The 27,909-nt window shown below is 40.4% G+C and overlaps 1 protein-coding gene across 1 annotated transcript in view; it reads right to left on the reverse strand.

Moving 5' to 3' along the window:
* Window positions 1-27,909, reverse strand: part of LOC128057632 (ATP-binding cassette sub-family C member 4-like) — a 200,875-nt gene that overhangs the window by 35,784 nt on the left and 137,182 nt on the right. The window contains 3 exon segments of the mRNA XM_052650093.1: window positions 59-159; window positions 9,228-9,338; window positions 10,494-10,613. Of these exon segments, the coding sequence (XP_052506053.1) occupies window positions 59-159; window positions 9,228-9,338; window positions 10,494-10,613 (332 nt within the window).

Raw genomic sequence — 27,909 nt, forward strand, 5'->3', positions numbered from 1 at the left:
TATGCCATATAACAGCAAGGAGACCTGGAAAGGCTAAGAACAGAAAGATAAACATCACCATGTTCTCAACTTCGGCACTTTGCCTGACGCACCACTGGAACATCCCCGTGAGTGTGAGCGTGAGAGACAGGACCAGGCCAACCTGCCCGGGAGTCAAAGCTAAATGAGGAAGAAGAGGAATAAGGTCAGTCTACTTCTCAACCCTTCACACAGTTCCTTCTGTCACTTTACAAAGAAGACTCCTTTACGATTTTTATTGGAGTATAGTTCATTTACAAAGTTATGTTAGTTTCAGGTGTACAGCAAAGTGAATTAGCCAGATATATACATATAATCTGCTCTTTTAAAATTATTTTCCCATATATGTCATTACAGAGTATTAAATAGAATCCCCTGTGCTATACAGTAGGTCCTTTTTAGTTATCTATTTTATTATATAGTAGTGAGAAGACTCCTTTATAATATTTAAATCATTTGCATGTAATGATAGTATCACTCATAATATTGCTTCTGTTGTATGAGACAATAATACAGTAAAAAAAAAAAAAAAAACCACTATGAGGGACTTCCCTAGTGGTCCAATAGCTAAGACTCCGAACTCCCAATGCAGGGGGCTCAGGTTCGATCCCTGGTCAGGCAACTAGACTCCACATGCCACAAATAAGAGTTCACATGCTGCAACTAAAGTCCTGCCTGTTATAATTAAGACTGAAGATCCCACATGCCCCAGCTAAGACCCAGCAGAGCGAAATAAATAAGCAAATTTTTTTTAAAAAAATATGAATTTAGAAAGAACTAACAAAGTTGTTGTTGTTAAGTCACTAAGTCATGTCTGACTCTGTGACACCATGGACTGTAGCACTACAGGCTTCCCTGTCCTTTGTTATCTCCCAGAGGTTGCTCCAATTCATGTCCATTGAGTTCATGATGCTATCTAACCATCTTATCCTCTGCCACCTCCTTCTCCTCCTGCCTTCAATCTTTCCCATATCAAGGTCTTTTCTAATGAGTCAGCTCTTCGCATCAGGTGGCAAACGTATTGGAGCTTCAGCATCAACATCAGTCCTTCCAGTGAATATTCAGGGTTGATTTCTTTAGGATTTAATGATGTGATCTCCTTGCTGTCCAAGGGACTCTCAAGAGTCTTCTCCAACACTACAACTTGAAAGCATTAATTCCTTGGCACTCAGCCTCCTTAATGGACCAAATTTGACATCCATTGACAACTTTTACATGACTAGTGGAAAAAACATAGCTTTCACTATATGGAACTTTGTGGGCAAAATGATGTCTCTGCTTTTTAATATTCTGAATAGATTTGTCATAGCTTTCCTTCCAAGAAGCAAATATCTTTTCATTCATGGTTGCAGTCATGGTTTGCAGTGATTTTTGGAACCCAAGAATATAAAACCTGTCACTGCTTTCAATCTTTTCCCATGAAGTGATGGGACTGGATGCCATGACCTTATATCACTGAATGCTGAGATTTAAGCCAGCTTTTTCACTTGCTCTTTCAGTTTCATCAAGAGGCTCTTCACTTTCTCTTCACTTTCTGCCATTAGGATGGTATCATCTGCATATCTGAGGTTATTGATATTTCTCCTGGAAATCTTGATTACCGCTTGTGCTTCATCCAGCCCAACATTGCTCATGATGTACTCTACATATAAGTTAAATAAGCAGGGTGACAATATACAGCCTTGATGTACTCCTTTTTCCTAGTGGAACCAGTCTGTTATTCCATGTCCAGTTCTAACTGTTGCTTCCTGACCTGCATTCAGATTTCTCAAGAGGCAGGTCAGGTGGTCTGGTATTCCCATCTCTCAGAATTTTCCACAGTTTATTTGATCCACACAGTCAAAGGCTTTGGCATAGCCAAAAAAGCAAAAATAGATGTTTTTCTGGAACTCTCTTGCTTTTTCCATGATCCAGTGGATGTTGGCAACTTGATCTCTGGTGCCTTTTCTAAAAGCAGCTTGAACACTTGGAGGTTCACAGTTCACGTATTGCTGAAGCCTGGCTTGGAGAATTTTGAGCATTACTTTACTAGCATGTGAGATGAGTGCAATTGTGTGGTAGTTTGAGCATTCTTTGGCATTGCCTCTCTTTGGGATTGGAATGAAAACTGACCTTTTCCAGTCTTGTGGCCACTGCTGAGTTTTCCAAATTTGCTGGCATATTGAGTGCAGCACTTTCACAGCATCATCTTTCAAGATTTGAAATAGCTCAACTGGAATTCCATCACCTCCACTAGCTTTGTTCATAGTGATGCTTCCTGAGGCCCACTTGACTTCACATTCCAGGATGTCTGGCCTTAGATGAGTGATCACACCATCGTGATTATCTTGGTTGTGAAGATCTTTTTTGTACAGTTCTTCTGTGTATTCTTGCCACCTCTTCTTAATATCTTCTGTTTCTGTTAGGTCCAGACCATTTCTGTCCTTTATCAAGCCCATCTTTGAATGAAATGTTCCCTTGGTATCTCTAATTTTCTTGAAGAGATCTCTAGTCTTTCCCATTTTACTGTTTTCCTCTATTTCTTTGCACTGATCACTGAGGAAGGCTTTCTTATCTCTCCTTGCTATTCTTTGGAGCTCTGCATTCAGATGCTTATATCTTTCCTTTTCTCCTTTGCTTTTTGCTTCTCTTCTTTTCACAGCTATTTGTAAGGCCTGCTCAGACAGCCATTTTGCTTTTTCGCATTTCTTTTTATTGGGGATGGTCTTGATCCCTGTTCCTGTACAATGTCATGAACCTCCATTCATCAGGCACTCTGTCTATCAGATCTAGTCCCTTAAATCTATTTCTCACTTCCGCTGTATAGTCATAAGGGATTATATTTAGGTCATACCTGACTGGTCTAGTGGTTTTCACCACTTTCTTCAATTTCAGTATGAATTTGGCAATAAGGAGTTCATGATCTGAGCCACACTCAGCTCCCAGTCTTGTTTTTGCTGACTGTATAGAGCTTCTCCAACTTTGTCTGCAAACAATATAATCAATCTGATTTCGGTGTTGACCATCTGGTGATGTCCATGTGTAGAGTCATCTCTTGTCTTGTTGGAATAGGGTGTTTGCTATGACCAGTGCATTCTCTTAGCAGAAGTCTATTAGCCTTTGCCTGCTTCATTCTGTACTCTAAGGCCAAATTTGCCTGTTACTCCAGGTGTTTCTTGATTTCCTACTTTCACATTCCAGTCACCTATAATGAAAAGGACATCTTTTGGGGGTGTTAGTTCTAAAAGGTATTGTAGGTCTTCATAGAACCATTCAACTTCAGCTTCTTCAGCATTACTGGTTGGGCATAGATTCAGATTACTGTGATATTAAATAAAAATAGTGACAACATACAGCTTTGTCATACTCCTTTCCCAGTTTTAAACCAGTCCATTGTTCCATGCTTATTTAACTTCTATGCAGAGTACAACATGAGAAATGCTGGGCTGGAGGAAGTAGAAGCTGGTTCAACATTGCCAAAAAAAATTTCAATAACCTCCAACATGCAATTGATACCACCCTTATGGCAAAAAGTGAAGAACCAAAGAGCCTCTTAATGAAAGTGAAAGAGGAGAGTGAAAAACCTGGCTTAAAATTCAACATTCAGAAAACTAAGATTATGGCATCTAGTCCCATCACTTCATGGGAAATAGATGGGAAAACAATGGAAACAGTGTCAGACTTTATTTTGGGGGGCTCCAAAATCACTGCAGATGGTGACTGCAGCCATGAAATTAAAAGACGCTTACTCCTTGGAAAGAAAGTTATGACCAACCTAGATAGCATATTAAAAAGCAGAGACATTACTTTGCCAACAAAGGTCTGTCTAGTCAAGGCTATGGTTTTTCCTGTGGTCATGTATGGATGTGAGAGTTGGACTGTGAAGAAAGTTGAGCACAGAAGAATTGATGCTTTTGAACTGTGGTGTTGGAGAAGACTCTTGAGAGTCCCTTGGACTGCAAGGAGATCCAACCAGTCCATCCTAAAGGAGATCAGTCCTGGGTGTTCATTGGAAGGACTGATGCTAAAGCTGAAACTCCAATACTTTGCCTACCTGATGTGAAAAGCTGACTCATTTGAAAAGACCCTGATGCCGGGAAAGATTGAGGGCAGGAGGAGAAGGGGATGACAGAGGATGAGATGGTTGGATGGCATCACCGACACAATGGACTTGGATTTGGGTGGACTCCGGGAGTTGGTGATGGACAGGGAGGCCTGGCGTGGTGCGGTTCATGGAGTTGCAAAGAGCTGGACACGACTGAGCAACTGAACTGAACTGAACTGAATTGTTCCATGTCCAGTTCTCTTTCTTCTTGATCTGCTTACAGGTTTCTCAGGAGACAGGTATGATGGTCTGGTATTCCCATCTCTTTCAGAATTTTCCACAGTTTATTGTGATCCACTGAGTCAAAGCCTTTCAACATAGTTTATGAAGCAGATGTTTTTCCTGTAATTCCCTTGCTTTCTTTATGATCTGATGAATGTTGGCAATTTGATCTCTGGTTCCTCTGCCTTTTCTAAACCCAGTTTGTATAGCTGGAAATTCCCAGTTCACATACTGTTGAAATCTTGTTTGAAGGATTTTGCTCCTGCTGCTGCCAAGTCGCTTCAGTCATGTCCGAATCTGTGCAACCCGATAGACGGCAGCCCATCAGGCTCCCCCGTCCCTGGGATTCTCCAGGCAAGAACACTAGTGGGTGGCCATTTGCTTCTCCAATGCATGAACGTGAAAATTGAAAGTGAAGTCGCTCAGTTGTGTCCAACCCTTTGTGACACCATGGACTGCAGCCTACCAGGCTCCTCTGTCCATTGGATTTTTATTATAACCTATCAGCATGTAAAATGAGTGCATTTGTATGACAGCTTGAACATTCGTTGGGATTGGAATGAAAACTGATTTTCAGTCCTGTAGCCACTGCTGAGTTTTGCAAATTTACTGGCATATTACATGAACAGCATCATCTTTTAGGATTTGAAATAACTAACCTGGAATTCCATTACCTCCACTAACTTTGTTTGTAGTGATGCTTCCTAAGGTCCACTTGACTTCACTCTCCAGGATGTCTGGCTCAAGATGAGTGACCACACAGTCGTGACTATCCAGGTCATTAAGATCTTTCTGGTACAGTTTTTCTGTGTATTCTTGCCACCTCTTCCTAATCTCTTCTGTTTCTCTTAGGTCCTTAACATTTTTGTCCTTTGTCATTTAATCCCACATGGATTGAGATACACTTGGCAGTATAATATAGTTGAGGATGCCATTGTTCAGATTTTTGTCCTTATGCTTCAATTATCATTATGTAACTTCACTTTCTACGCCCGATGTAGCTGCAGTTGAAATCACAAAAAGAAGGCAATGGATTCTAAGAGCCAGTGCTTTTAAATTTAAAATATTACTCTCATTTTTCCATTATTAAAGACTGTGATACAGGGCTATTTCTATGGATAGTGAGGGATGGTGAATTCATGCTACACATTCCAACAACTGCTCATCTGGGGCCCACACAGCAGTGAGGATACTGTTTTTGCTATAGAGAATCTTCCTCAGACCCCTACAACCAAGGATTCCAAGTAGCCCAAAAACTAAAACCTAAAACCTAATCTGTACAAAAAGCTTAATAGTAAACCTGGTTCTCTCCATCTAGATATAGGACACTACCTGGGATGTTCAGAAGGTCATCTTGCTACAGTTATGTAGATCTCAACCCATTCAAAGAAAAATAAAAAGATAAAAGATCTCAATGAAGACATACTGTAAACAAGCAAACAAACAAGTAAACTACTCAAAAGCAATCTACAGATTCAATGCAACCCCTATCAAATTACCAATGGCATTTTTCAGAGAATTAGAACAAAGAAATCTGTATTTTGTATGGAAACACAAAATACCATGAATAGACAATGTAATTGTGAGAAAAACGAAGAAAAATGAAGCTAGGCGGAATCACGTGCCCTGTCTTCAGACTATACCACAAAGCTACAGTAATTGAAACAGTATTCTACTGGCACCAAAAACAGAAATATAGATCAATGGAATAGAACAGAAATTCCAGAGAAAAGCCCACGTACCTGTGTCACCTATGGCAAAGGAAGCAAGAATACACAATGGAGAAAAAACAGTTTCATTAATAACTTGTGCTGGGAAAACTGGACAGCTACATGTAAAAGAATAAAATCAGAACACTCCCTAAAATCATAAACAAAAGTAAACTCAAATAGATTACAGACATAAATGTAAGACCAGACACTAGAAGACTTTAAGATGAAAACATAGGGAGAACTCTCTCTGATATAAATTGCTGCAAGCTTTTTTACCCACCTCCTAGAGCAATAAAAATAAATAAAACACACACACACAAAAAAAAGGGACTCAATTAAGCTTAAAAACTTTTGAACAGCAAAAAAAAAAAAACATAAAAAATACCAAAGACAACCCGTAGAATGGGAGAAATATTTCCAAATGTAGTGACTGACAAGTGATTACTCTCCAAAATATACAAAGAGTTCATGCAGTTCAATATCAAAAATAAATAAGTAAACAGTCTAATCAAAAAAGGGCAGAAGATTAAAACAAACATTCTCCAAAGAAGACATATCAATGGCCAAAAAGCACATGAAAAGATGGTCAACATCTCTAATTACTAGAAAAAGGCATATCAAAACTACAGTGAAAAAAAAAAATTTTTTTAATCGAAAAACTACAGTGAAGTTTCTCCTCACACCAGTCAGAATGGGTTCAGGATGGGGAACACATGTATACCTGTGGCAGATTCATGTTGATGTATGGCAAAACCAACACAATATTGTAAAGTAATTAACTTCCAATTAAAATAAATAAATTTATATTTTTTTTTTAAAGTCTACAACAATAAGTACTGAAGAGGATGTGGAGAAAAGGGAACCCTCCTGCACTGTTGGTGGGAATGTAAACTAATACAGCCACTATGGAGAACAATATGGAGGTTCCTTTAAAAAACTAAAAATAGAGCTACCATAAGATCCAGCAATCTCACTCCAGGGCATATATCCAGAGAAAACCATAATTTATAAGGATACATGGCACCCTAATATTCACTGCAGGACTATTTACAACAGCCAGGACATGGAAGCAACCTAAATGCTTGTCAACAGAGCAATGGACAAGGAAGATACGGTACCATACATACAATGGAATGTTACCCAGCCATTAAAAAAAAGAAAAGGGCAAAATAATGCCATTGGCAGCAACATAGCTGGACCTAGAGATCTGCACACTGAGTGAAGCAAGTCTGAGAAAAATAGAATATGATATTGCTTACATATGGAATATAACAAAAGGCTACAAACGAACTTATCTACAAAACAGAAGTAGAGTAACAGGTGTAGAAAATAAACTTATGTTTACCAGGGGATAAGGGAGGGGAAGGATAAATTGGAAGAGTGGGACTGACACAGACATACTACTATATATAAAATATTAAAATAGATCATTAATAAGAAACTACTGTAAAGTACAGAGAACTCTGTATTGATCTATATGAGAAAAGAATGTAAAAAAGAGTGGGTGTGGATCACAACAAACTGTGGAAAATTCTAAAAGAGATGAGAATACCAGACCACCTGACCTGCCTCTTGAGAAATCTGTATGCAGGTCACAAAGCAACAGTTAGAACTGGATATGGAACAACAGACTGGTTCCAAATAGGAAAAGGAGTACGTCAAGGCTGTATATTGTCACCCTGCTTATTGAACTTATACGCAGAGTACATCATAAGAAACGCTGGACTGGAAGAAACAAAAGCTGGAATCAAGATTGCCAGGAGAAATATCAATAACCTCAGATATGCAGATGACACCACCCTTATGGCAGAAAGTGAAGAGGAACTAAAAAGCCTCTTGCTGAAAGTGTAAGAGGAGAGTGAAAAAGTTGGCTTAAAGCTCAACATTCAGAAAATGAAGATCATGGCATCTGGTCCCATCACTTCATGGGAAACAGATGGGGAAACAGTGGAAACAGTGTCAGACTTTATTTTTGGGGTCTCCAAAATCACTGCAGATGGTGACTGCAGCCATGAAATTAAAAGATGCTTACTCCTTGGAAGAAAAGTTATGACCAACCTAGATAGCATACTCAAAAGCAGAGAAATTACTTTGCTGACTAAGGTCCGTCTAGTCAAGGCTATGATTTTTCCTGTGGTCATGTATGGATGTGAGAGTTGGACTGTGAAGAAGCCTGAGCACCGAAGAATTGATGCTTTTGAACTATGGTGTTGGAGAAGACTCTTGAGAGTCCTTTGGACAGCAAGGAGGTCCAACCAATCCATTCTGAAGGAGATCAGCCCTGGGATTTCTTTGGAAGTAATGATGCTAAAGCTGAAACTCCAGTACTTTGGCCACCTCATGTGAAGAGTTGACTCATTGGAAAAGACTTTGATGCTGGGAGGGATTGGGGGCAGGAGAAGAAGGGGACGACCGAGGATGAGATGGCTGGATGGCATCACGGACTCGATGGACGTGAGTCTGAGTGAACTCCGGGAGTTGGTGATGGACAGGGAGGCCTGGCATGCTGCGATTCATGGGGTCGCAAAGAGTCGGACACGACTGAGCGGCTGAACTGAACTGATAGCAGATTTAATTTGCTGTACATCAGAAACTAAGACAACAGTGTAAATTAACTATACCCCAATAAAACTTAAAACAAAAATTAAAGAATGGCCCGAGTGAGCCAAAGCAGTGGCCTAAGACACCACAGGTCTGCTGGAGCAGGCACGTCATACCTGGGTTTTGCTCCTAAAGATTCCGAAAGTGAAAATCAGAAATTCTTTTCTAAAGGACTATTCATTTGAAGTATTAATCAAAACACAAATTACTAAAAAAAAATACAGGCACCCCAATGTTTATGGAGTATGGAAAAAGAGTCTTTAAAAAAGTGGATATATGTGTAACAGATTCACTTGGCTATACACCTGAAGTCAACACAACGTCATAAATCAACTATATGCCAACCAAAAAAAATTTTTAATGATCTCAATAGGACCTACTGTAAATAAATAAGAGTTAAAAAAGATAAAAGTTCTCATCAAGACACACATTACTTCACATGGACACACTGTGGAGTCACATGATGCAGACACTTTAATACAACTCATTAGAACCAAAGAGTATATATTAGACAAGGTGAAAACAGTTTAATAACTACAAACAAAGATATAAAATGTAAACATACCACAAATATTCACATTTGTACTTACATTCCACCATAATCAGGGCTCCAAAGGCAACAACAGTGACAAAGATGGCACAGGTGACATCCAGATACACAGCGAGCCATCGGGACGTCGTCAAAAGCAGGAACCAAGCCTCTGGATTTGTGAATCATAACAAGTGTAATACATAAACAGGAAAACAATGTTAGCTGCTTTTCATGAGGGAGAGCATTTTCTTCAGTTAAGCTACAGAAGATTTTACACAACGTAGAACAGCAAAGTTACACACCTGTAACTTCAAAGGAACCTGAAGATTCCAGAAAACTAGGTTCAACACAAAACAACATATGGGACATGCAGGAATCGGTCCAGGAAGCATGCTTTGAAAACTTCAACCCATGGGTTATCAAGAAAAATACCATCACAGGAAAGAAGATGGAAAAACATCTCATTGGTGTGTTCCCTGCAGTGCTGGGCCTCAACATGAAGATCCTCTTCTCAGAGAGTCAGCTGTTCCCAGCTCTGACAGCAGAGAGCATAGCTCCAGCACCTTCTGCCCTCTCTACAGGGCCTGAGGTGGTTATTCTTAGGAGCCAGTGTCCACACGACCATCAGCTAACAGGATCTGCATGTGGCTTTCAAATGCCATGTTATCTTCAAAATACACTAATGATTGGAAAGTTTGGCCAGGATTTTATAGACTTAGAGGAAATTCTGAATTTTCTACCTAGATGGAAAACAAACAAACTTCACTGATACAAAGCATAATCAAGTGGGTAGCAAATCAGGAACTTATTTTCCTCAATACTTCTACTACCTTCAATGTCTGCTCTCGAAAGAATCGGCAAAGCACACCCTGAGGGGCAAGAACAGCCACCACCTGGTTCTGAAAATAAAATTTTATTGGAATACAGCCATTGACTAATGTATGATCTTTGCCTGTCTCTGTGCTACAATAGCAAAGATGAGTAGTTACAATAGAGACAGCACACAAAGCCTACAGTATTTTCTATCTGGACCTTTGAAAAAAGAAAAGTTTACTGACTCCTGCCTTAAAGAGACAGACGTCCACAGGGCACAGTGATGGAAGGACAATGCAGGCTAGTCAGGGGAGAAAAGCAGGGCTGTGAAGGGGGGAAGAGGGGAACATAGAGGAGATGCTGAGAGGGAGGGGTGGGGGAGACAGGTGTTCAGAGGGCCACGTGGGCTGACACACAGAGAGGTGCTGGCCAGCCAGGCCACCTGAATGGGAATCAGCCTCAGAAGACAGCACATCCCATCCTTAGCAGTCATCTCCAGAAACGTACAGACCTGAGTGCAAATCCTGGTGTGCATCAAACAGCTCCTGAAACTTCTTTTTTGCTTTGTATGCCCGGATGGTCCAGAGTCCCTGGAGAGAAGATGATAAGTGGGAAAACACCAGGCTCCGAGCTGGGGAAGCAGAGACAGACACACGACAGAGAAAGTCAGGGAGGCTGGATGAGAGGAAACCAACTGCCTCCCAGGCTCTGTGGTCACATGTCCTGCCAAAGGAAATCCTCCACGTGACCCTCAAACTGCTGCTCACACCAAGCTTCACTTTAATGATCTGGGAATGAGAGATTCTCTTTGAAACTATCTTTGATCAAATTCAAAATCCCAGCTAGATTTAGATAAAGAAGTTCTTTACTGGTTCTTTCATCAAGGTCCTCTCAAATATTCCTCCCTCCATATTCTTCTGGCATCTTTCCAGATGGACATTGCTCACAATTTTTTTAAAGTATATTGAAGTATATTTGATTTATAATAATCTGCTAGTTTCAGGTATGTAGTATAGTCATTCACTTCTTTTCTCTGATTATATTCCATTATAGGTGATTACAAGATACTGAATAAAATTCTCTGTGCTTTACACTTAATCCTTGTTATCCATTTGATGTATTAATAGTAGTGTGTCTATTAATCCCATATTTCTAATTTGCTCCTCACTCTTTCCCAATGCCCTTTGGTAACCACAAGTTTGTTTTTTATGCCTCTGAGTCTATTTCTAGTTTGTGTATAGATTCATTTGTATTATTTTTAGATTCCATGTATAAGTGATAACATATGTGTCTCTCTCTGACTTATTTTACTAATAATAATATTCCCTAAGTCCATCAGTGTTGCTGCAAATGGTAATATTTCATTCTTTTTCATGGGTGAGTAATTACTGTTCACTAATTTTTGAATCAGTAGCATTTTAAAATTTAATTCCTCATTAGAGTCCTCACCACACTGAACTTTGGTAAGCTACCTGTGTTTTGTTCCATCTTAGATGAGTAACCTAAGGGCTGGGATAGAGTCAGTACATGCCCCACCCTGGACCAGAGCCAGACCCAAGACAGGGTGAGACGAGTAAGGGAGGGGACAGTCTGCCGCCTCCCACGTCCTGGGCCTCTCCCTGCACCTGTGCCAGGAGCCTCTGTGTGGGTCACGGAGCACCTGGCACTGCACTGCCCTTGTGCCCAGAGGACCCGACAGATGAAGAGCCTTTGGTCTTGACTTCTGCCCTGGAAACCTGATAGATGTTTTTATATCTGCCTGCTGAACACCTGTCCTGTTGTTTGGAGGGCACTGTGGCACATGACACTGACATCACCCTATTAGAATCTGACAGTGGCCTCAGTGTCCATCTTTTGAGTGACTTCATGTGGTTTGGGGCCTGATGTCACATGACTGCCCATTCATTTCCTGCCATCTTCTCTAAGAGCACACTGACCATGAGCACCAGGGTCAGGCTCTTGCCTGTCAGGGAACAGCTGGGCTGCAGGCTGCCAGGCAGGAAGGACCCTTACATTTCTCATTCCCCACCATGAAAAAGGATGTAACTTGCTATTGCCAGGGGCACACAGTGAGCCTCTGACCTCTGTCTGGGATGAGTGATAACTTGTGCTGTATCAGCAGGAAATAGTGACATCACTTTGTTACCTGTGTGTATCCTAGAGAAGATCTGTTAGTACAACTAGGTTGTTTATGGGAAGTTAGTAATGCATCTTACATGAGGCTACATAGATTTTATAAAATGATGGGGGAAAGAATCCAGGGGAAACTCCAGACTAATTTCAGGTCCTCACTCCTTAGTCCAGTATCTGAATGCCTGTCTGGTGACAGTTCAGTCAGTACAGACGTGCACCTGGGCACTGCACGTTTGGAGGAGTTGAGGTACAAACAAGTAAAAACACAGAACCTGCTCTTGTGTTTAGTGTCCCCATTTCTATAAAGAAGGAAGGAGCAGGGGCGGTCCTAAGATGGCAGAGGAATAGGAAGGGGAGACCACTTTCTCCCCCACAAATTCATCAAAAGATCCTTTGAATGCTGTACAAATTCCACAAAACAACTTCTGAATGCTGGCGGAGGACAGGCACCCAGAAAGGCAGCCCATTCTCTTTGAAAGGTGGTCACCTCTATCTCCTCCCTCCCTCTTCTCTTCTCTGCCTAACTCTGTGGATCTCTTTGATGTTCCAGGCTGTAGAGAACACTTAGGGAACTGATTACTGGTTAGATGGTTTCTCTTCTTTTGACTCCCCCTCTTCTCCTCCTGGTCACCTCTATCTCCCTCCTCCTTCTTCTCTTCTCCATGTAACTCTGTGACTCTCTCTGGGTGTCCCTCACCATGGAGAATCTTTTCACCATTAACCTAGATGTTTTATCATTGGTGCTGTATGGATGGAAAAGTCTTGAGGCTACTGTAAGAATAACTGAAAGCCAGAGGCAGGAGGCTTAAATCCAAAACCTGAGAACACCAGAAAACTCCTGACTCCATGGAACATTCATCAACAAGACCTCATCCAAAAGCCTCCATACCTACACTGAAACCAAGCTCCACCCAAGAGCCAACAAGTTTCAAAGCAAGACATATATACCAAGATAATTCTCCAACAATGTAGGAACATAATCCCAAGCATTAAAATACACGTGGCCAAAAGTCACACTAAACCCATGCTGCTGCTGCTGCTGCTGCTAAGTCGCCCATAGACACCTCAAAATTCACTACTGGACAGTTCATTGCACTCCAGAGAGAAGAGATCTAGCTTCACCCACCAGAATACTGATGCAAGCTTCCCTAAGCAGGAAACCTTGACAAGCCACTCGTCCAACCCCACCCACAGGGAGGAACCGTCACAATAAAGAGGAACCACAAACTTCCAGCATACAGAAAGGCCACCCCAAACACAGCAATCTAAACAAGATGAAAAGGCAGAGAAATACTCAGCAGGTAAAGGAACATGATAAATGCCCACCAAACCAAACAAAAGAGGAGGAAATAGAGAGTTTACCTAAAAATGAATTCAGAATAATGATCTGAATGACCAGTAAAAATGATCCAAAATCTTGAAAATAAAATGGAGTTACAGATAAATAGTCTGGAGACAAGGACTGAGAAAATGCAAGAAAATTTTAACAAGGACTTAAAAGAAATAAAAAAGAGTAAATCAATAATGAATAATGCAATAACTGAGACCAAAGCACCCTAGAGGAAACCAATAGTAGAATAACTGAGGCAGAAAATAAGATAAATGAGGTGGAGGAGAGAATGGTAGAAATAAATGAGGCAGAGAGGAAAAAAGAATTAAAAGAAATGAGGACAACATCAGAGACCTCTGGGACAATGTTAAACATCCCAACATTCGAATTATAGGAGTCCCAGAAGAAGAAGACAAAAAGAAAGGCCATGAAAAAATGCTTTAGGAGATAATAGTTGAAAACTTCCCTAAAATGGAGAAGGAAATAGTCACCAAAGTTCAAGAAACCCAGAGAGTCCCAAACAAGATAAAACCAAGGCAAGACACCCCAAGATACATATTAATCAAATTAACAAACATCAAACACAAAGAACAAATATTAAAAGCAGCAAGGGAAAAACAACAAATAATACACAAGGGGATTCCCATAAGGATAACAGCTGATTTTTTAATAGAAACTCCCCAGGCCAGAAGGGAATGACAGGACATACTTAAAGTGATGAAAGAGAAAAGCCTACAACCCAGATTACTATACCCAGAAAGGATCTCATTCAAATATGAAGGAGAAATCAAAAGCTTTACAGACATGCAAAAGCTGAGAGAATTCAGCACCACCAAACGAGCTCTTCAACAAATGCTAAAGGATTTTCTCTAGACAGAAAACACAGAAAAGGTTTATAAACTCAAACCCAAAACAACAAAGTAAATGGCAACAGGATCATGCCTATCAATAATTACCTTAAATGTAAATGGGATGAATGCCCCAACCAAAAGACAAAGTCTGGCAGAATGGATACAAAAACAAGACCCCTATATATGCTGTTTACAAGAGACCCACCTCAAAACAAGGGACACATACTGGCTGAAAGTGAAGGGTTGGAAAAATATATTTCATGCAAATGGGGATCAAAAGAAAGCAGGAGTAGCAATACTCATATCAGATAAAATAGACTTTGAAATAAAGGATGTGAAAAGAGACAAAGAAGGACACTACATAATGATCAAGGATCAATCCAAGAATAAAGCATAACAATTATAAATATATATGCACCCAACTAGGAGCACTGTGGAGAAGGCAATGGCACCCAACTCCAGTACTCTTGCCTGGAAAATCCCATGGATGGAGAAGCCTGGCAGGCTGCAGTCCATGAGGTCACTAAGAGTCGGACACGACTGAGCAACTTCACTTTGGCTTTTCACTTTCATGCATTGGAGAAGGAAATGGCAACCCACTCCAGTGTTCTTGCCTGGAGGATCCCAGGGTGGGCTGCCGTCTATGGGGTTGCACAGACTCGGACATGACTGAAGTGACTTAGCAGCTGCAAGAGCACAGCAATAAGTAAGGCAAATGCCAACAAGTATGAAAGGGGAAATTAACGGTAACACAACAGTCAGAGACTTTAATAAACCAGTCACACTTATGGATAGATCAACTAAACAGAAAATTAGCAAGCAAACACAAACTTTAAATGATACAATGGACCAGTTAGACATCATTGATATCTATAGGACATTTCACCCCAAAACAATGAACTTCATCTTTTTCTCAAGTGCACATGGACCCTTCTCCAGGATAGATCACACCCTGGGCCATAAATCTATCCTTGGTAAATTCAAAAAAAATGAAATCATTCCAAGCATCTTTTCTGACCACAATGCAAAAGATTAGATCTCAGTTACAGGAGAAAAACTATTTAAAATTCCAACATATGGAGGCTGAACAACACGGTGCTGAATAGCCAACAAATCACAGAAGAAATCAAAAAAGAAATCAAAATGCCCATAGAAACAAATCAAAATGAAAACACAACAACCCAAAACCTATATGATTCAGTAAAAGTAGTGCTAAGGGGAAGGTTCATAGCAATACAAGTTTACCTCAAGAAACAAGAGAAAAATCAAATAAATAACCTAACTCTACACCTAAAGCAACTAGAAAAAGAAGAAATGAAGAACCCCAGGGTTAGTAGAAGGAAAGGAATCATAAAAAAAAAATAGGGCAGAAATTAATGAAAAAGAAACAAAGGAGACTATAGCAAAAATCAACAAAACTAAAAGCTGCTTCTCTGAGAGGATAAATAAAATAGACAAACCATTAGCCAGACTCATCAAGAAAAACAGGGGAAAGAATCAAATCAACAAAATTAGAAATGAAAATGGAGAAATCACAACAGACAACACAGAAATACAAAGGATCATAAGAGACTACTATCAGCAACTATATGACAATAAAATGGACAACTTAGGAGAAATGGATAAATTCTTAGAAAAGTATAACTTTCCAAAACTGAACCAGGAGGAAATAGAAAATCTTAACAGACCCATCACAAGCATGGAAATGGAAACTGTAATCAGAAATCTCCAACAAATAAAAGCCCAGGACTTCACAGGTGAATTCTAACAAAAATTTAGAGAACAGCTAATACCTATTCTACTCAAACTCTTCCAGAAAATTGAAGAGGAAGATAAACATCCAAACTCATTCTATGAGGCTGCCATCACCCTAATACCAAAACCAGACAAAGATGCCACAAAAAGAGAAAACTACAGGCGAATATCACTGACGAACATAGATGCAAAAATCCTCAACAAAATTCTAGCAAACAGAATCCAACAGCATATTAAAAAAATCACACATCATGACCAAGTGGGCTTTATCCCAGGGTTGCAAGGATTCTTCAATATTCACAAATTAATCAATCAATGTGATATACCACATTAACAAATTGAAAGAGAGAGCCTTTGACAAAACTCAACACTCATTTATACTAAAAATCCTCCAGAAAGCAGGCATAGAAGGAACATACCTCAACATAATAAAAGCTATATATGACAAACCCACAGCAAACATTATCCTCAATGATGAAAAATTGAAAGCATTTACCCTAAAATCAGGAATAAGACAAGGGTGCCCACTCTCACCACTACTATTCAACATAGTTTTGGAAGTTTTAGCCACAATACTCAGAGAAGAAAAAGAAATAAAAGGAATCCAGATTGGAAAAGGAGACGTAAAACTCTCACTGTTTGCAGATGACATGTTCCTATGCATAGAAAACCCTAAAAACACCACCAGAAAATTACTAGAGCTAATCAATGAATATAGTAGAGTTGCAGAATATAAAATCAACACACAGAAATTCCTTGCATTCCAATACAATAACAATGAGAAAAACAGAGAAATAAAGGAAACAATTCCATTCACCATTGCAATGAAAAGAATAAAATGCTTAGGAACAAATCTACATAAGGAGACTAAAGACTTGAATATAGAAAACTATAAAACACTGATGAAAGAGATTAAAGATGACACAAATAGAGGGAGAAATATACCATGTTCATGGATCAGAAGAATCAATATAGTGAAAATGAGTATAGTACTCAAAGCCATCTATAGATTCAATGTAATCCCTATCAAGCTAACAACAGTATTTTCCAGAGAACTACAACAAATAATTTCACAATTTATATGGAAATACAAAAAACCTCGATAGTCAAAGCAATCTTTTTTTTTTAATTTATTTTTACTTTATTTTACTTTACAATACTGTATTGGTTTGGCCATACATTGACATGAATCCCCTAAGGAAAGAAGAATGGAACTGGAGGAATCAACCTGCCTGACTTCAGGCTCTACTACAAAGCTACAGTCATCAAGACAGTATGGCACTGGCACAAAGTACTATAGATCAATGGAACAAAATAGAAAGCCCAGAGATAAACCCATGCACCTCTGGATAACTTATCTTTGACAAAGGAGGCAAGAATACACAATGGAGAAAAGACGATCTCTTTAACAAGTGGTGCTGGGAAAACTGGTCAACCATCTTGTAAAAGAATGAAACTAGAACACTAATACCATACACAAAAATAAACTCAAAATGGATTAAAGATCTAAATGTAAGACCAGAAACTATAACACTCCTAGAGGAAAACATAGGCAAAACATTCTATGACATAAATCACAGCAGGATCCTCTATGACCCACCTCCCAGAGTAATGGAAATAAAAGCAAAAATAAACAAATGGGACCCAATTAAAATTAAAAGCTTTTGCACAACAAAGGAAACTATAAGTAAGGTGAAAAGACAGCCTTCAGAATGGGAGAAAATAATATCAAATGAAGCAACTGACAAAGAATTAATCTAAAAATTATACAAGCAACTCCTGCAGCTCAACTCCAGAAAAATAAATGACCCAATCAAAAAATGGGCCAAAGAACTAAACAGACATTTCTCCAAAGAAAACATACTGATGGCTACCAGACACATGAAAAGACTCTCAACATCACTCACTATCAGAGAAACGCAAATCAAAAGCACAACAAGGTACCATCTCATGCCAGTCAGAATGGCTGCTATCCAAAAGTCTACAAACAATAAATGCTGGAGAGGGTCCAGAGAAAAGGGAACCCTCTTACACTGTGGGTGGGAATATAAACTAGTATAGTCACTATGAAGAACAGTGTGGAGATTCCTTTAAAAACTTCAAATAGAACTGCCATATGACTCAGCAATCCCACTGCTAGGAATACATACTGAGGAAATCAGAATTGAAAGAGACACGTGTACCCCAATGTTCACTGCAGCACTGTTTACAATAGCTAGGACATGGAAGCAACCTATATGTCCATCGGTGGATGAATGGATAAGAAAGTGTGGTACATATACAAAATGGAATATTACTCAGCTATTAAAAAGAATACATTTGAATCAGTTCTAATGAGGTGGATGAAACTGGAGCCTGTTATACAGAGTGGAATAAGCCAGGAAGAAAAACACCAATACAGTATATTAATGCATATATGTGGAATTAAGAAAGATGGTTACAATGATCCTATATGCGAGACAACAAAAGAGATACAGATGTAAAGAACAGACTTTGGACTCTGTGGGAGAAGGCGAGGGTGGGATGATTTGAGAGAATAGTATTGAAATGTGTATATTACCATATGTGAAACAGATCGCCAGTCCACGTTCAATGCATGAGACAGGGTGCTCACGTCCAGTGTACTGGGATGACCCTGAGGGATGGGATGGGGAAGGAGGTGGGAGGGGGGTTCAGGATGGGGAGCACATGTACACCCTTGGCTGATTCATGTCAATGTATGACAAAAAACACTACAGTATTGTAAAGAAATTAGCCTCCAATTAAAATAAATTAATTAATTAAAAAAAAAAAAGATGGAAGGAAGGAGCTGGCTTCCTCTTGTAAGTCACTGGGGCTCAGAGAGGGTGGAAAGCCCTGGGCTAGGGGAGGACAGCCTGGGCTAGGGGCCAGGTGACCATCCATTCAGCCCTGAGTGGGACTCTTTCCTGCCTGGGACATCTCACCAGGAACCTAACTGTTAGGGACCGTCAGCTGTAATATTGCTTTAAGGAAAAACCCTTCTCTGAACAGTGACACATTCTAACCTTTCCCCTTTTTACTTCATTTAGGCACAGAGTTGAAAGTGATTCAGTGATGCTTTTGATCATCCAGTTGGGTACCTGTGATCTCATTTCAGCATCCACACTGCTCTCTCTCTTCACTCTATTGAGTAACTTTTTAGCTGCCTATAACTTTGTGTTGTAAGAGCAACATAAACTCAGATTGAGCTCAAACTCCAAATAAGAAATTCTGGGAGATCTGTTCAGGTCTTTTCTGCATCCCTACAGATGTCCCAACCACCCCCAGAACTCAGCCAGGCTGGACACTGGGTGCTCACAGGGATGATACAGGTGAATTCTGTCAGGAGGATCTGAAAACCCAGCTCCAGAAAGTGGAGAAAACTCACTAGAACCAGGCTCCCATTTCCACTCCACAGAGAGCGACATCAACACTGTTCATCACAGACAGGGCTTCCGAGCAGGAAGCAGACGTGGAGGTTCCCCCAGGGAGAGTCCTGGAGTGAACTCTTCAGTGTGGCCTCCCTCATCTGCTTCCCTGTCAGGAGATCAAAGTGCAGCTGATTCTCTCCAGCAGGGATGGAAGGTGGGGTCAACTTTAGAAGTCAGGTATTATCTCAGCCTGGAAAACCAGGGAACCCAAACACCCCATCACCTACTTCACCTCAAAGCCAAGAGTTATAGGCCAAGGGAATCTGGACCCATGAAAATCTATCCTGTTTCTTTCAAATCTCACTTAGGGCTAAGCAGAATGCCAGCATGAGTGAACTGGAAAGTCTGCCAAAGAGTTAAGTAGTACAGGGGGAGAGGGGATGTCAAGGCTCTGTTGTTATATTGCCCAAAGTAGCATCTTTTTGCCACAAGCACTGAGCTCGCTATCCTGAAGCAGACTATGTCACAGCCATAGCATCAGCCCACAGTCACAGACGTGTAAACCTATAGTTCACAGGACTGACAGCTGTGTTTCCCATAACCCTGAGGACATTTGGGGACACACCCCACAAGTGTGGGGTGCAGATCTTCCTTGGAAGGGGGACCCTCGGGCTGATAGCCCTGATGCAGGTTATTATTCAAGCTATGTGAGACCTGCTAGTTGTGAATAAGTTCTCAATTGCCTCTTATTCAAGGTTCTAATGCCTTTGGTAGTGGCCAGCAGGCATTCTACAAGAATCTACTCAAGAAATCCTCTTGAGATCCCCAGAGACTAAGGGATTAAGAGCACTGACTGCCCAGTTATTAGCTATATTAACCCACCTAACTGATAGACCTGGGCATGAGACCCACACTATCTTATTCCCAAGGTTGTGCTTTTAATCACAGCTGCAGTGTCTCAGAGGGAGAATAATCAAGGTTAAGGATGCCTGTGTGTGATGATGTGCATTTTTCTCCAGACTTTGTTATTTGTGTTCAGAAAACCACCAAATCTTACTCAGCTAATATCCAACAGTCTTAGCATTATTGCATATTTTAATAAGATATGCAATATCTTATTAATCTTAATAATCACCTTGTGCTCAGTCGCTTCTGTCATGTCCAGCCCTTTGCAATGCCATGGACTGTAGCCCACCAGGCTCCTCTGTCCATGGAATTCTCCAGGGAAGAATACCTAGATCTTCCCAACCCAGGGATCGAACCCACATCTCTGACATCCCCTGCATTTACCACTAGCTCCACCTGGGAAGCCCCATTAATTACCTTATGTTGAACAAAGTCCCTGGGAATCTGGCATGAGAACCCCTTAAAATAGCAGACTTGATGATCCATGGTATTAGGATCCATGTATTAGGATCCATGAACCTAATATGCCTGACACATGTGCTAACTCTCCCCTAACAATGGCCATGGCAGACACTGCTAGTTGATCCCAGCATCTTTTAGATAGAACTTGGATATGGCTTCATCATTGAGGCATTGGCAAATGCAAAAAGTTGACTAGAGAAAGGAAAGCAAATGCCATCCTGGTTTTATCTACTTGTCCATGATTGACCATTGCTATGCTCACTTTTCCAAAACTGTGCCCCCAAAGTCCCATAATAATCAGATGCCAATATGTCATCAGATAAAAATGTCAGCATAAGTTTCCAGGGGCAGTTAGGCAATAGCACCTGAAAATAAATGTCAGGACATCAGTAGTCCTTGGAGCACATCTGAAACCTACTTCATATGAAGCAGGCTTATGCCTTCTGGGCACACCAGTCAGGTGTCCTTCCTTTTGTTGGTGGCTACAGCAGTGACCTTTAAGATACACTCTTGCTTTCTCAGTTGCTCAATCATGTCTGACTCTTTGAGACCCCATGGACTGTAGTCTGCCACACTCCTCTGTCCCTCGGATTATCCAGGCAAGAATACTGGAGTGGATTGCCCTGTCCTCCTCCAGGGGATCTTCCCAACCCAGGGATTGAACCTGTCTCCTGTGTGTCCTACATTGACAGGTGGATTCTTTATCAATGAGACAACTGGGAAGCCCTAAGATACACTCTTAGTTACTATTTAGAGGAAGCAGCAGTGTTATTATTTACAGCACAGACCTACCCTACAGGCCGGTAGGTGCCCAATATGCTATTGGAGAAGAGCAGAGAAATATCTCCAGAACGAATGAAGAGGCTAAGCAAAAGCAGAGACAATGCCTAGTTGTAGATGTGTCTGGTGGTGAGAAAAAGTCCGATGATGTAAAGAGCAATATTGCATAGGAACCTAGAATGTTGGGTCCATTAATCAAGGTACATTGGAAGTGGTCAAATAGGTGATGGATGGCAAGAATGAACATTGGCATTTTTAGAATCAATGAACTAAAATGGATGGGAATGGGAGAATTTAACTAAATGACCATTATATCTACTACTGTGGGAAAGAATCTATTAGAAGAAATGGAGTCAAAGCCACAGTCATTAAGACAGTATGGTAGTGGGACAAAGACAGAAATACAGATCAATGGGACAAAATAGAAAGCCCAGAGATAAACCCCGTGCACCTATGGACACCTTATCTTCAACAGAGGAGGCAAGAATATACAATGGAGTAAAGACAATCTCTTTAAAAGTGGTGCTGGGAAAACTGGTCAACCACTTGTAAGAGAATGAAATTAGATCACTTTCTAACACCACACACAAAAATAAACTCAAAATGGATTAAAGATCTAAACGTAAGACCAGAAAGTATAAAACTCCTAGAGGAGAACATAGGCAAAACACTCTCCGACATAAATCACAGCAGGATCCTCTATGACCCACCTCCCAGAATACTGGAAGTAAAAGCAAAAATAAACAAATGGGATCTAATTAAAATTAAAAGCTTCTGAACAACAAAGGAAACTATAAGCAAGGTGAAAAGACAGCCTTTGGAATGGGAGAAAATAATAGCAAATGAAGCAACTGACAAACAACTAATCTCAAAAATATACAAGCAACTTATGCAGCTCAACTCCAGAAAAATAAACCACCCAATCAAAAAGTGGGCCAAAGAACTAAATAGGCATTTCTCCAAAGAAGACATACGGATGGCTAACAAACACATGAAAAGATGCTCAACATCACTCATTATCAGAGAAATGCAAATCAAGACCACAATGAGGTACCATTTCACACCAGTCAGAATGACTGTGATCCAAAAGCCTACAAGCAATAAATGCTGGAGAGGGTGTGGAGAAAAGGGAATCCTCTTACACTGTTGGTGGGAATGCAAACTAGTACAGCCACTATGGAAAACAGTATGGAGATTCCTTAAAAAATTGCAAATAGAACTGCCTTATGACCCAGCAATCCCACTGCTGGGCATACACACCGAGGAAACCAGAATTGAAAGAGACACATGTACCCCAATGTTCATTGCAGCACTGTTGATAATAGCCAGGACATGGAAACAACGTAGATGTCCATCAGCAGATGAATGGATAAGAAAGCTGTGGTACATATACACAATGGAGTATTACTCAGCTGTTAAAAAGAATACATTTGAATCAGTTCTAATGAGATGGATGAAACTGGAGCCGATTATACAGAGTGAAGTAATCCAGAAAGAAAAACACCAATACAGTATACTGACACATATATATGGAATTTAGAAAGATGGTAATGATGACCCTGTATGCAAGACAGCAAAAGAGACACAGATGTATAGAACGGACTTTTGGACTCTGAGGGAGAGGGAGAGGGTGGGATGATTTGGGAGAATGGCATTGAAGAAACGAAGTGCCAGTCTATGTTCGACACAGGATACAGGATGCTTGGGGCTGGTGCATGGGGATGATCCAGAGAGATGATATGGGGTGGTAGGTGGGAGGGGGATTCAGGATTGGGAGCTCGTATACACCCGTGGTGGATTCATGTCAATGTATGGCAAAACCAATACAGTATTGTAAAGTAAAATAAAGTAAAAATAAAATTAAAAAAAATAAAATTTAAAATAAATAAATAAATAAAACATATTTTAGCAAATTTCCAGCACTTGGGCATATCAAGAAAAAAGTACCACAGAATGGTGAAAGTGGAAAATATCCCATCCTTTACATAAACTATATCAGTAAAAAATAAAAAAAAAAAAAGAAATGGAATAGCACTCATAGTCAACAAGAGTCCAAAATGCAGTACTTGAATGCAATCTCAAAAATAAGAGAATGATCTCCATTCATTTCCAAAGCAAACCATTCAATATCATGATAATCCAAACTTAAGCCCCAACCACTAATGCCAAGGAAGCTGAAGTTGAATGGCTCTATGAAGACCTACAACACATTCTAGAATTAACACACACACACACACACACACACACACACACACACACACACACACACACACACACACAAAGTCATTTTCATCATAGGGGACTGGAATGTAAAAGTAGGAAGTCAAGAGATACCTGGACTAACAGTTTGACCTTGGAGTACAAAATGAAACAGAGCAAAGGCTAACAGAGTTTTGCTAAGAGAACACACTGGTCATAGCAAACACCCTCTTCCAACAACACAAGTGAAGACTATACATAGACATCACAAGATGATCAACACTGAAATAAGATTGATTATATTATTGGCAGCCAAAGATGCAGAAGCTCTATACAGTGAGCAAAAACAAGACTGGGAGTTGACTGTGGCTCAGATCATGAACTCCTTATTGCAAAAATCACACTTAAATTGAAGAAAGTAGGGAAAACCACTAGACCATTCAGGTATAACCTAAATCAACCTAAATCAAATCCCTTATGATTATACAGCAGAAGGGAGAAATATATTCAAGGGATTAGATCAGATAGACAGAGTACCTGAAGAACTATAGACAGAGGTTCGTGACGTTATACAGGAGGTGGTGATCAAAACTATCCCTGAGAAAAAGAGATGTGAAAAAACAAAGTGGTTGTCTGAGGAGGCCTTACAAATATCTGAGAAAAGAAGAGAATCTAAAGGCAAAGGAGAAAATGAAAGATATACCCATTTCAATGCAGAGTTCTAAAGAATGTCAAGGTGAGATAAGAAAGCCTTCCTCAGTAATCAATGCAAAGAAATAGAGGAAAACAACAGATAAGAAAGACTAGAGATTTCTTCAAGAAAATTAGAGATCACAAAGGAACAGTTCATGTAAAGTTGGGCACAATAAAGGACAGAAATGGTATGAACCTAACAGAAGAAGAATACATTAGGAAGAGGGGGCAAAAATACACAGAAGAACTATACAAAAAGATATTAATGACTTGGATAACCACTATGGTGTGATCAAAAACCTAGAGCCAGACATCCTGGAATATGAAGTCAAGTGGGACTTACGAAACGTCACTACAAACAAACCTTGTGCAGGTAATGGAATTCCAGTTGAGCTATTTCAAATCCTAAAAGATGATGCTATATAAGTGCTGCACTCAATATGCCAGCAATTTGGAAAACTCAGCAGTGACCACAGGACTGGAAAAGGTCAGTTTTCATTCCAATCCCAAAGAAAGGCAATGCCAAAGAACGCTGCCACAAAATTGGACTAATCTCACACACTGGAAAAGTAATGCTCAAAATTCTCCAAGCCAGGCTTCAACAGTACGTGAACCATGAACTTCCAGATGTTCAAGATGGATTTAGAAAACGTAGAGGAACCAGAGATCAAATTGCCAACATACACTGGATCATCAAAAAAGCAAGAGAGTTCCAGAAAAAATATCTATTTATGCTTTATTGACTATGCCAAAGCCTTTGACTGTGTGGATCACAACAAACTGTTGAAAATTCTGAAAGAGATGGGAATACCAGACCACCTTACCTGCCTCTAAAGAAATCTGTATGCAGGTCAGGAAGCAACAGTTAGAACTGGACATGGAACAACAGACTGGTTCCAAATAGGAAAAGGAGTATGTCAAGGCTGTATATTGTCACCCTGCTTATTTAACTTACAGGCAGAGTACATCATGAGAAACGCTGGGCTGGATGAAGCACAAGCTGGAGTCAAGATTGCCAGGAGAAATATCAATAACCTCAGATATGCAGATGACACCACCCTTATGGCAGAAAGTGAAGAACTAAAGAGCCTCTTGATGAAAGTGAAAGAGGAGAGTGAAAAAGTTGGCTTAAAGCTCAACATTCAGAAAACAAAGATCATGGCATCCAGTCCATAACTTCATGGCAAATAGATGGAGAAGCAGTGGAAACAGTGGCTGATTTTATTTTTCTGGGCTCCAAAATCACTGCAGATGGTGACTGCAGCCATGAAATTAAAAGATGCTTGCTCTTTGGAAGAAAAGCTATGACCAGCTTAGACAGCATATTAAAAAATAGAGACCGCCGGGGTCCAGCCCTGGTGGGTCCAGGGTAATTCAAAGTGGGGACGGAGTCATTGTCCTAGGAAAAAACTTATTTAATTACACATATATAGAGAGATTGGAAACGGATAGTGTAGTAGGAAATATTAGTGGAGAAAAAGAGGCTGAATAACTTGGTTTACGTGAGATACCAATAAAATTCCAAGACAAGGAATTTGCACCATCTACGTTGGGCCACTGGCGGCACTTGAATATCGGAAGGTCCCCCTCCTTGGGCTCCTTCTCACGTGGAACTTAAAAGCAGGGGCAAGTAAGTAGACATGGCGAGCACCCACGCTCCAGATGGGAATTCAGCCAGAAAAAAGTGGAGTGAGAAAGAACGACACGGGGGAACAAGCCTTTCCAGAAACTGATCCGATTTCTTTATTTTTTAGGTTTGCTTATATTACCTTTGTTACACATAGAGACAAATGGAAATTTTAAAGTCACGCGGGGGTCAGCAGTTCTGACCTTTATCAAAATCAGGTGCTTCATATAAATGTATAAAAGAAAAAGGTCTTAGGGGTTTTACATCACCTTCTGGCCATGAGGCCTGCGGACATTTTATGATCCCTTCTTTCAGATAACCAAAAAACTTATTTTTTCCAAGGGTGTTCTTTCTTAAACCAGGCGCCACCCTCTGAAGGTACCAGATAAAGTTGCATTCCTATAGGGTGAGGGTGTAGTGGTTACAGCTAAGAAAGGAATTTATTTAACCTAAGGTTAACATGATTAATCTTAAAGGTTAATACTTATTTCTCCTATATGCTAGTTATATTCCTTATCAGTTCAGTTCAGTCGCTCAGTTGTGTCTGACTCTTTGCGACCCCATGAATCGCAGCACGCCAGGCCTCTCTGTTCATCACCATCTCCCAGAGTTCACTCAGACTCACGTCCATCGAGTCCGTGATGCCATCCAGCCATCTCATCCTCAGTCGTCCCATTCTCCTCCTGCCCCCAACCCCTCACAGCATCAGAGTATTTTCCAATGAGTCAAGTCTTTGCATGAGGTGGACAAAGTACTGGAGTTTCAGCTTTAGCATCATTCCTTCCAAAGAAATCCCAGGGCTGATCTCCTTCAGAATGGACTGGTTGGATCTCCATGCAGTCCAAGGGACTCTCAAGAGTCTTCTCCAACACCACAGTTCAAAATTCTTTGGCACTCAGCCTTCTTCACAGTCCAACTCTCACATCCATACATGACCACAGGAAAAATCATAGCCTTGACTAGACGGACCTCAGTCAGCAAAGTAATGTCTCTGCTTTTCAATATGCTATCTAGGTTGGTCATAACTTTTCTTCCAAGGAGTAAGCGTCTTTTAATTTCATGGCTGCAGTCACCATCTGCAGTGATTCTGGAGCCCAAAAAAATAAAGTTTGACAGTGTTTCCACTGTTTCCCCATCTATTTCCCATGAAGTGATGGGACCGGATGCCATGATCTTTGTTTTCTGGATGTTGAGCTTTAAGCCAACTTTTTCACTCTCCTCTTTCACTTTCATCAAAAGGCTTTTTAGCTCCTCTTCACTTTCTGCCATAAGGGTGGTGTCATCTGCATATCTGAGGTTATTGATATTTCTCCCGGCAATCTTGATTCCAGCTTGTGTTTCCTCCAGTCCAGCATTTCTCATGATGTACTCTGCATGTAAGTTAAATAAGCAGGGTGGCAATATACAGCCTTGACGTACTCCTTTTCCTATTTGGAACCAGTCTGTTGTTCCATGTCCAGTTCTAACTGTTGCTTCCTGACCTGCATACAGATTTCTTTAGAGGCAGGTCAGGTGGTCTGGTATTCCCATCTCTTTCAGAATTTTCCACAGTTTACTGTGATCCACACAATCAAAGGCTTTGGCATAGTCAATGAAGCAGAAATAGATGTTTTTCTGGAACTCTCTTGCTTTTTCCATGATCCAGCGGATGTTGGCAATTTGATCTCTGGTTCCTCTGCCTTTTCTAAAACCAGATGGAACATCAGGGAGTTCACGGTTCACGTATTGCTGAAGCCTGGCTTGGAGAATTTTGAGCATTACTTTACTAGCATGTGAGATGAGTGCAATTGTGCGGTAGTTTGAGCATTCTTTGGCATTGC

This window comes from Budorcas taxicolor, chromosome 12 (assembly GCF_023091745.1).
Source record: "Budorcas taxicolor isolate Tak-1 chromosome 12, Takin1.1, whole genome shotgun sequence".
NCBI lineage: Eukaryota > Metazoa > Chordata > Mammalia > Artiodactyla > Bovidae > Budorcas > Budorcas taxicolor.